This window comes from Chaetodon trifascialis, chromosome 3 (assembly GCF_039877785.1).
Source record: "Chaetodon trifascialis isolate fChaTrf1 chromosome 3, fChaTrf1.hap1, whole genome shotgun sequence".
Classification (NCBI taxonomy): domain Eukaryota; kingdom Metazoa; phylum Chordata; class Actinopteri; order Chaetodontiformes; family Chaetodontidae; genus Chaetodon; species Chaetodon trifascialis.
Genome location: NC_092058.1, coordinates 949,813 through 960,574, shown reverse-complemented (window position 1 = coordinate 960,574; position 10,762 = coordinate 949,813). Strand labels below are relative to the sequence as shown.

Below are 10,762 nucleotides of genomic sequence, written 5' to 3'. Positions count from 1 at the left end.
TAAGCATGGCGTGTGTGCCGTGATTAATAAAGTATAACTTCTTCTTCTTCTAAAGGACGAAAAAACAGATGAAAGTTCACTTCTAAACATATTTAGGGTGTTTTGTCTCTCCCACTACGTTATTCCTCTCGCCTACAGCGTACATTACAATTACATGCACATCGCAAATTATGCAAATTATGACGTCATTTACCGAGTTTTAGAACAGCCAGTAGCGACTTTCCTTACTGAGCAGTTGACAGCACTGATCGCGCTCTGCTTCCTCATCAATACAGACGAGTGAGCGCGAGAGCTGGAGCCTCCTCTCTTACTGTTACACAACATCTGCAGGCTGACAGTGTGCAACAGGCTTCTGCCTCAGCTCTGTTTATGGACATAGTTTGAATGTGGTGGAGTTACAACATGACTGAGCAGACTCCCAGGACTGATCTGGGAATGGGGGGCCATGGAGCATTGAGGGAAGGGGTGATGTGATATTGCTGCTGTTAAGATTTAGCTTTAAATAAATTTAGTTTCAGGACTCAAATGAGCAGAGCAATACCAGGACAACACCAAAAACAAAAATCAATTTATTAACACGAGGGAAGAAACCAAAAGCGCACTCAAAACTGAGAGGAAGGCTGAGCGGGGCTGAAGACACTGAAACAAAGAGCAAACAGAAGCTTAAAGTCCAAAAGTACAGCAAAATAATCTGCTGGAAACTCTGGGACAAATTTAATTGTAGGGTTTTCAAAGGGTTTCTTAGTCGATTACTCTCACGAGGGGGAGGAGGATCACACGGTAGAGATCAGGATGAACTGGCAGCCACATGTCCAGAAAGCCTCTCCTAAGTACTGCCAGCACTCAGCTCTAACACACCTCAGCTGTGCAGGTAATGAGGCGGGGCCAGCAGTGCAGGAGGAAGACCCGCCCAGTCTGAGACAGACAGGAGGACAGACAAACAGACAAATACCACCAGGGAAAAGAGAAACACTGGGAGAAGACAAAAGCTAATCCTAACAGCTGCAGAGGGGTGTATTTACCACGAGGGGAGCTGCTGAATGTGTGTAGAAGTACTGTGGAATAAAGCAGTGAAGGGGAACCTGGGATATGGCAGGAAAGGGAAACACTGGAGCGGTTACCATGAATATCATGGAAAAGGTGAACAATGGAAGGAACAATGTTCCAGAGTACTTAGAAAATGTCCTGTGCAGTTCAGACAGACCTGTAATCAGGGACGGGCAGTGCTTCTGCTCAATGAACACATTTAAAACACAAGATTTTGTATTTTTATCTAAATATGCTAGAGTTTTGTATTTTTGTTATTTTTATGTTATTGGTTTGCCCAGGCTTGTCTGAGAGGCACGAGGGTGGAGCAGGAGGTGGATGAAATGTGTTGGTTGGTGTATTTCTATCAAGTATAACAAAATGGAACAGTTTCTAACACTGACCATCGCATTTGAGTTCATTTTTGGCAGAAATTTGTCCCCTTTTATCTGTTTTAACTAGCTTAACTGTGTACAGTGGCGAGCTGCCCTCAAAGCTAACGCTAGCTGTTATAAAACTCCACCATCTGGTTTTCTTATTATTAAATTATGAAGAATCAGATCGTGCCTCGCCAGAGTTTTAGCCACTCTATTCCACTCTTTCAAGAAATAAAGGACTACATTCAGTCTAATATGAACAATTTCCAGCTCCACTGGTCCAGTTCAGCAGATGTCAGCACACCACAAATAAGGAGGATCAATAACACGATAGCAGGAGGCCAAACAGGCTGTTAGCACTTTAAACATTTATTCATGAAACGTTTATCGTATCTTTCATTGGATGTCGTCACAGCTGTAACTTTGACAGAAGCAGAAGGCGTTTAAGCATCGAGACAAAATCTGAAAACCAAGAAAAGATCATTTATGCTGATGAACGACAGGAATGAATCGACATTCAGTGTTAATGTTAATTCATGTTCTGAACTCACCAACAGCACATGAAGCCTGAACCCACACTGACACATCCACCTTAAACATGAGCTGTCCACCTTTAATAGAACGTGTCCTGTGATGAAATGACGACCAGCAGAATTCAACTGATGGAAACTGAATGAAAACACTTTGACAGACAGAATCAGCTCAGCTTCATCACATCAAACAGACAATTGTTCATATATTTAGGAAAATACAAAACATAAAAATATCAAATGTGAAACAGATTTTAGTCAAACTTTATGGTCTGGACAGGAGTTTAAAATGAACAATGATTGGCTGCTCAAACACTCAGTTATTGATAGATTGATTCTGTTTTCTTTATTTGGATCCATCAACTTCCACAAAGTTGTTGCTGGTCTTCATGTCAGACCTTCACTGGTAATATCTTCAATGGGAATTTATCCCAAATGTTAATACCTGGAAACATCCTCTCAGTGAAAGTGTGTGTGAAGGTGTGTAAGTGTGTGTTAGTGTCAGGATCAGAGAAGGACAGCTGTCCTCTGTCCCAGTGCAGATTCACTCTGATCCTCTGAGGCTTCTTCTTCACCTGGAGAGCAGTGAATGAACCTGATCGTGAACATGCAAAGTACTGACTTTCATATAACCCTATCATCCAGAATCCAGACGGTATGACTCCCTTCCTCTGGACAGACTCTGCTAACACACCCAGAGCCCACGCTGCACTGTCTCCAACCTCCACATCCCAGCTGTGAGTCCCTGAGTTAAAGCCCTCAGAGCCCAGGACACAACAGTCTTCATCAAACCTCTCTGGATTCTCAGGAAGCTGCTGTCTCTGTCCTTCTCCGTCTCTCACACTGGTCAGATCTTCAGACAGGATCAGTCCTGGATGAGCAGTGTTTGGGTCCAGAATCACAGGACTGTATGAGACCATCTCCTTCATCTTGTTCCAGATGTTGAAGGTCAGGTTGCCCAGGTGTTTGGCCACGTCAATCAGAGCTCCTGAGGGCAGCTGTGGATCATCCAGCAGGAGGCGCTGCTGGACTCTTTCCACTGCAGCCTTGTAGCTCTGCAGGAATGAGACGTCTTCAGCTCTCAGCTCCTCCTCTGTGGCTCTGACTGTGTCTGAAAGAGCTGCTATCTCTCTGCTCACATCCTCCATCTTCTGCTTCATCATCTGACTCTTCTGCTGCTCTTCCTCCCTCAGTGCAGCCACTCTGGCCTCCTCTTCCTCTTGTAGAAACTGGTGAAGCTTCTTAAACTGCTGCTTAATCTGCGTCTCTGTGTGTTCTGCCTGGACCTTCACGTGTTCTGCTGTTTGATCAAACTTCACTTTAACTTGTTCATAAAACTTTAACTTCTCCTTTAAGGGCTCCAGAGTTTCCTGAAGCATCTTCTTGGGTTGTCGTGCAGCTTCATCGATGGGTCTGAATCTGTGGTCGCTGTGTTTTTCTGAATCTCTGCAGACGAGACAAACTGGCTGCTGATGGTCCAGACAGAAGAGTTTGAGTTTCTCAGAGTGCAGACTGCAGAGAGCCTCTGAAGCTCTCTGATCTCTCTGCTGTAAGAAGGTCTCACACAGGTTCCTTAATGCCAGGTTTGAAGGTGGTTCTGACTTTGAAGATCTTCTCTTACAAACTGGACACTCACGTGTTTCCTTCTGTCTCCACCAGCTCTTCAGACAGACTTTACAGAAGCTGTGGCTACATGACAGAACAACAGGATCTCTGAAGACGTCGTGACAGACAGAACAGGTGAGATCGTCCTCTGATCTGGAAGCCATGTTGTCTCAGAGTGAAGCTGAAAACAGCAGACAGACAGTACAGTCAGTCATGGCTCCTCTCCCTCCTCTGCGAACTTCACTGAAATTTACTTTCACTTTGAGTTGTGCTTTTAGTCAAACTCACCTTCAGTGTGAGGACTGTCAGCAGGCTGAAGCTGCAGGGCTGTAGTTGTGTTGTAGTTTTCTGTCCTGTAGCTGAAGTCACTCAGAGGTTTTTTGGTCTGAAGGTGAATCTGATCGTCTTCTTTTCAGTCTCTGTGTCTCCGTTAGTGAGGAAGAAGAACAAACTTCCTGGTTTATCACAGGTGAGTCTGGTGAGGGGTGGAGCTTTGTCACACTTCTGCTAAACGCTGTTGCGTCACATTTTTATGTGACGCAAACATAAATCTTCAGTTACTTTTCATTTTATCCATCCATCCATCCATCCATTTTCTATACCGCCTGTCCCTTTCGGGGTTGCGGGGGGGCTGGAGCCTATCCCAGCTTCAACGGGCGAGAGGCGGGGTACACCCTGAACCGGTCGCCAGTCGATCGCAGGGCAACACACAAGACAAACAACCATTCACACTCACACTCACACCTAGGGGCAATTTATAGTCATCAATCAACCTAACGAGCATGTTTTTGGTCTGTGGGAGGAAGCCGGAGCGCCCGGAGAGAACCCACGCATGCACGGGAAGAACATGCAAACTTCACACAGAAAGGCCCGACCCGGGAATCGAACCGGCGACCCTCTTGCTGTGAGGCACACGCACTACCTGCTTGCGCACCGTGCCGCCCATTTTGTTCATATTGTCTCATATTCTATTATTTGTCTCGTGGCCTGATTCAGTGTGTGGGAAGAAACGGAGCGTCTGGAGGAAACCCACGTGGACCTGAGGGAGGACGGAGGAAACCTCTGCAAAGATCCACTAAAGCAAAGCTCCAGCCTGCTCCTCTGCTCTTCTTGCTGGGGTTATTTTAGGACCACACAGAAGTCATTCTTGCAGCAGCTCGAGCAATGACAGAGCCAACAAAACTTTGAATCGTGACTGCGCTCGTGAAAAAGCTTTCCACCAGTTTGTCGTCAGGACAAATAAAAGTCGCCGCCAACGTAATGCGTGATTCTGCAAGCAGCATCGCAAAGTCTTTTGGCCCTTCCCTAAAAGACAACTCGATTTCCATTCTGGACTGAGGAAAAGACAACACCAGCGACTGTCTCGCTCCTGAAAATGTCAAACACAGGTGCTGTTCTGGTCTTGGGAACTTCAGGATGAACGTCTCATCTATCTGTGAAAAGTGCAGCATCAGTCTCGTCTCTGCTGTCGGTAAAGTCAGCAGCAGTTTTCTGTCTGGTCCTGGAAGAACGTCCAGCTTTGGGTCCCCTGACTGAATAAACAGCCGTATTTCTGCCCAGGAGAAAACGGCTTCTTCGATCCTGGAAAAACAAGGTGTACATCTTGGTATGATCGTCCTGAAAAGAGTAAAAAGGATCCCTTGAGCCACGCAGAGACACACTGAGCCTGTTCCTCTGACAAGTCTCACAAGTCCAGCTTTGGCCGCAGAGCAAACGGCTGCCGCTCTTTCTTGAACTGTGGAAGAAACTGCTGTGATCCCTTCTGACCAGCTGCCAGCAGGCTTTGGTCTCTCCGGGACGACTGGTTCCATATTGTCCCTGGCTGTCTCATTCACAGGGTGGGACATATCAAGATTTGGACATAGAAACATGGAGAACGACAGAGAGGGAAGACAAAGCCTCTCGCTTCCACAGTGACTCCTGAGAATCACAGAGCCAAAGCCAGCGGAGGCGCTGTCCTCCTTCTCCTCCTTCTCCTCCTTCTCCTCCTTCTCCTCCTCCTCCTTCTGCTCCTCCTCCTCCTTCTGCTCCTCCTTCTCCTCCTCCTCCTTCTGCTCCTCCTTCTCCTCCTCCTCCTCCTCCTCCTTCTGCTCCTCCTTCTCCTCCTCCTCCTCCTGCTCCTGTTGCTGAGTGTCAGTCCTCAGACAGTCCAGTCCAACTGAATGTCTGTGCAGCCTGAGACAGGTGAAGCTCCTCTTCTTCAGGTCTGTCTGGGCTGCTGGTGGTGCTTCTGGAGGTGGTTCATGGACCACAGGTTCTGCTGGGGGTGAACTGGGACCATTAAGCCCCAGACCAGATTCGAGGAGGTGACCAACAGTCCTGATGATCCAAGGAACCACAACTAGACCTGCAGTTAAGATCACCATATCAGCGTCTTTTGCTCTTAAGTCTGGGTGTCTCTTGTCTGGATGTCTCTTGAGTCTCTGCTCAAAACAACAGTTAATGGGTGTCTGAATGTTTCTGATCAGAAGCTCAAAGTGAAGTCGGTGCTGAAAGAAGCTGGAAGGCTTTAAATCTAAATGCCTTTGATGTTCCATCCGCGTGTGTGCAGCCACGCCATTGGACGGGACCGACAGCATGCATGACGTCATCGTCTTCAATGTTTTTCCTCTGATCTTATTTATTTTTAAATTTTCTCCGCTGTGAAAAGATGAAAAAAGCTCATTAACCTTCTGATTGGTTGATCAGCTGATCTGATCACTCTCGCGTGATTTGTCCACAAAGTCCCGCAAAGACGAAGTTTTTTTTTCTTCGCCTCGTAAATCTGATGATATATTTCATCCAACGATTCTTTAAACACACTTGACGCTCAGATTGAGATTAAATCTCATAATCAGAAATCAGATTCCTCGTGATGCCGACGGTAACTCATAAAGAGACGGGACGGGACGGGACAGGAGTGTCTCAGCTGGAGGTTTCATCAGCACCGAGGACAGAGACGGACAGGAGCTAATGCCCCCAACGACGCTTCAGCTCACGACCCCCCCGCAAAGACACAAGACCAAAGACACAGAACAGAGCAGGACCCATACAGGAACGAGAGAGCCTCCGAGTTTCCCCACGGACACAGAAAAGATAAGATAAGATAAGATAAGATAAGATAAGATAAGACTTCAAACAGTGGCAGAAAGGGGTCAAAATACAGAAATAAACAAACAAATAAATAAAAACAAACACACTTAAAGTTCATTTTTTCAAGTACAGCTCAGGTAGTACACTTTATGGAGTACTAGTAGTATACTTGTAAGCATACTGCTTTAATACTGTTAGGGCTATACAGCCGCCGAGTATTAGGACCCAGAGATGCAGAACCAGAGGCAGGGATTGTGTAAACCCAAGTAACAACTTTATTAACGAAACGAGGAACAGAAAACACGCTGAACGAGCGGAATGATAAACAAACAAAAGGCGCATTCAAACGGAGTGGATGAACTGAGGGAGCACCGACGAAGCGGGTATGGCACGAGGCACGCGTGGAAGCGGCAGACAGGCACTGAAAAGAAAAACACAGCACGTAAGTGGCTGGAAAAAACGAAGGACAAAATAATGACTTTTGATAACTAGAGAAGAAGACAAAAAGACTCGTACTTACGGACCAAACAACCAGAACTCGACATGGGAATGAGGAATAATCCGGCAAAGGAGAGGAGCAGGTCCATGCCTTAAATACTCTCCCTGATCAGGGAGAGTGACTGCAGGTGAGTAGCAGTGGGAGGAGCTGGCAGCAGGTGAGGGGCTGCCCAGCCGTGGATCCAGGGGTAGACAGACAGACACACACACACAGGGAAAAGGGAGAGGAGACACACAGGGAGAGACAGGAAGCCGGGATCGTAACAAATACTTCTTGGAAGTACATTGGCCTAATTTTAGTTTCTAAAATATACTTCAAAGTATACTTCAAGTGTGTGAGTAGTACACTTTGAGTACACAACTAGTTTACATCAAACATATTTATACTGTGAACTACAGTGAACTTAGTTTATGAAGTACTTTGAAGTGTACCACAAGTCAACTTTCATATCCATATTCTGTTTGATTTTGAAGTTTCTGAACGTGTACCTGAAGTGTTCTTTAGCTGTAAAAGTACACAATCAGTTTACATTTCGACTTTGTTTTACTGCCACTTTGCTCCAGTGGACCTTACAGGTATATTGGTAGTATACTAGTTAAATACTTTTTAGGTAATGTAAATATACTTTTAAGTACACTCTCAATAAACTGCTATTTTTATACACTTAAAGTACACTTTAAGTGATCTTAACGTCATATTTTAAAATACACTGTCAGGTTATTATCTACATATTATTTTTGTACTTAAAATACACCTTTAAGTGTACTTCAAATGTTCCAACAAATATATTATCAGATGTTAAAATATAAGAACAGAACGATGAGAACTGAACCTGCCAGCCCAGCTCACAGCAAACAAACAAACAAACAAACAAACAAACAAACAGACAGACACGACGTGTGTTTTCTGCTTTTACACTAGCAGATAACATCATCTGGTGCAAAGAATGACACTGCAGGTTGTGAACAATCAGAGCGTGCCTCATGTGAGGGAAATTCTCCGTGTTGCTTGTTGAGAGTTGTTAATTCTCTGAAGAATTACAGACTCGTGTGATGAACCAGGTCTCTTTAACACATGCAGCATGGAGGGAAGACTCACGCAGAGTGCTCTCTGCAGATCACAGTGTCTTGGCTTTTATACTGTTTAGCAACAAATAAGGACAAATGGATATCACACACACACACACACACACACACACACACACACACACACACACACACACACACACACACACACCTGGTAATCAGAAATCTTTCCTTCAAAAACAAAGACCATTTAGGGGAGTTCACTCATCCTGTTTCTAAGGGTTCATACTCTACCATAAACTCCTCAGGTACAGTGAGTTGTACCTTAACCTTCCCCCTCTGTCCTGTGTCCCTCATTGAATGTCCTTTGATCCTCTTTCTCCCCTCAGTGATAAAGGGCCATAAAGAGTTTTACAATTCATAGACTGATTCCCAGGATTAATAAGTCTCTAATTCCTACACCTCACCAGACTTTGAGCCACTCTATTCCACTCTTTCAAGAAATAAAGGACTACATTCAGTCTAATATGAACAATTTCCAGCTCCACTGGTCCAGTTCAGCAGATGTCAGCACACCACAAATAAGGAGGATCAATAACACGATAGCAGGAGGCCAAACAGGCTGTTAGCACTTTAAACATTTATTCATGAAACGTTTATCGTATCTTTCATTGTATGTCGTCACAGCTGTAACTTTGACAGAAGCAGAAGGCGTTTAAGCATCGAGACAAAATCTGAAAACCAAGAAAAGATAATTTATGCTGATGAACGACAGGAATGAATCTACATTCAGTGTTAATGTTAATTCATGTTCTGAACTCACCAACATCACATGAAGCCTGAACCCACACTGACACATCCACCTTAAACATGAGCTGTCCACCTTAAGTTTGATTTTATTCAAACGTTATGGTCTGGACAGGAGTTTAAAATGAACAATGATTGGCTGCTCAAACACTCAGTTATTGATAGATTGATTCTGTTTTCTTTATTTGGATCCATCAGCTTCCACAAAGTTGTTGCTGGTCTTCATGTCAGACCTTCACTGGTAATATCTTCAATGGGAATTTATCCCAAATGTTAATACCTGGAAACATCCTCTCAGTGAAAGTGTGTGTGAAGGTGTGTATGTGTGTGTTAGTGTCAGGATCAGAGAAGGACAGCTGTCCTCTGTCCCAGTCCAGATTCACTCTGATCCTCTGAGGCTTCTTCTGCAACTGGAGAGCAGTGAATGAACCTGATCGTGAACATGCAAAGTACTGACTTTCATATAACCCTATCATCCAGAATCCAGACTGTATGACTCCCTTCCTCTGGACAGACTCTGCTAACACACCCAGAGCCCACGCTGCACTGTCTCTAACCTCCACATCCCAGCTGTGAGTCCCTGAGTTAAAGCCCTCAGAGCCCAGGACACAACAGTCTTCATCAAACCTCTCTGGATTCTCAGGAAGCTGCTGTCTCTGTCCTTCTCCGTCTCTCACACTGGTCAGATCTTCAGACAGGATGAGTCCTGGACAAACAGTGTTTGGGTCCAGAATCACAGGACTGTATGAGACCATCACCTTCATCTTGTTCCAGATGTTGAAGGTCAGGTTGCCCAGGTGTTTGGCCTCGTCAATCAGAGCTCCTGAGGGCAGCTGTGGATCATCCAGCAGGGGGCGCTGCTGGACTCTTTCCACTGCAGCCTTGTAGCTCTGCAGGAATGAGACGTCTTCAGCTCTCAGCTCCTCCTCTGTGGCTCTGACTGTGTCTGAAAGAGCTGCTATCTCTCTGCTCACATCCTCCATCTTCTGCTTCATCATCTGACTCTTCTGCTGCTCTTCCTCCCTCAGTGCAGCCACTCTGGCCTCCTCTTCCTCTTGTAGAAACTGGTGAAGCTTCTTAAACTGCTGCTTAATCTGCGTCTCTGTGTGTTCTGCCTGGACCTTCACGTGTTCTGCTGTTTGATCAAACTTCACTTTAACTTGTTCATAAACCTTTAACTTCTCCTTTAAGGGCTCCAGAGTTTCCTGAAGCATCTTCTTGTGTTGTCGTGCAGCTTCATCGATGGGTCTGAATCTGTGGTCGCTGTGTTTTTCTGAATCTCTGCAGACGAGACAAACTGGCTGCTGATGGTCCAGACAGAAGAGTTTGAGTTTCTCAGAGTGCAGACTGCAGAGAGCCTCTGAAGCTCTCTGATCTCTCTGCTGTAAGAAGGCCTCACACAGGTTCCTTAATGCCAGGTTTGAAGGTGGTTCTGACTTTGAAGATCTTCTCTTACAAACTGGACACTCACGTGTTTCCTTCTGTCTCCACCAGCTCTTCAGACAGACTTTACAGAAGCTGTGGCTGCATGACAGAACAACAGGATCTCTGAAGACGTCGTGACAGACAGAACAGGTGAGATCGTCCTCTGATCTGGAAGCCATGTTGTCTCAGAGTGAAGCTGAAAACAGCAGACAGACAGTACAGTCAGTCATGGCTCCTCTCCCTCCTCTGCGAACTTCACTGAAATTTACTTTCACTTTGAGTTGTGCTTTTAGTCAAACTCACCTTCAGTGTGAGGACTGTCAGCAGGCTGAAGCTGCAGGCTGTAGTTGTGTTGTAGTTTTCTGTCCTGTAGCTGAAGTCACTCAGAGGAGCTTT

At 45.4% G+C, this 10,762-nt stretch overlaps 2 protein-coding genes across 2 annotated transcripts; both read right to left on the bottom strand.

Annotated features, from left to right (window-relative positions):
- Positions 1-2,325: 2,325 nt before the first annotated feature.
- On the bottom strand, positions 2,326-3,938 carry LOC139328935 (E3 ubiquitin-protein ligase TRIM39-like). The gene is made up of 2 exons (XM_070959019.1): positions 3,827-3,938; positions 2,326-3,719 (listed from the first exon to the last, which is right to left on the bottom strand). The coding sequence occupies exon 2, from the start codon at positions 3,700-3,702 to the stop codon at positions 2,326-2,328; it is 1,377 nt and encodes a 458-aa protein (XP_070815120.1). The 5' UTR covers positions 3,703-3,719; positions 3,827-3,938.
- A 5,230-nt stretch (positions 3,939-9,168) lies between these two features.
- On the bottom strand, positions 9,169-10,545 carry LOC139328966 (E3 ubiquitin-protein ligase TRIM39-like). Its single transcript, XM_070959055.1, has one exon. It carries the CDS (start codon positions 10,543-10,545, stop codon positions 9,169-9,171), a length of 1,377 nt encoding a protein of 458 aa, XP_070815156.1.
- Between the last annotated feature and the right edge of the window lie 217 nt (positions 10,546-10,762).

What these genes read in the sequence shown, in the direction of transcription:
- LOC139328935 (XM_070959019.1), bottom strand. Translation starts at nt 3,702, where the DNA reads ATGGCTTCCAGATCAGAGGACGATCTCACCTGTTCTGTCTGTCACGAC.
- LOC139328966 (XM_070959055.1), bottom strand. Translation starts at nt 10,545, where the DNA reads ATGGCTTCCAGATCAGAGGACGATCTCACCTGTTCTGTCTGTCACGAC.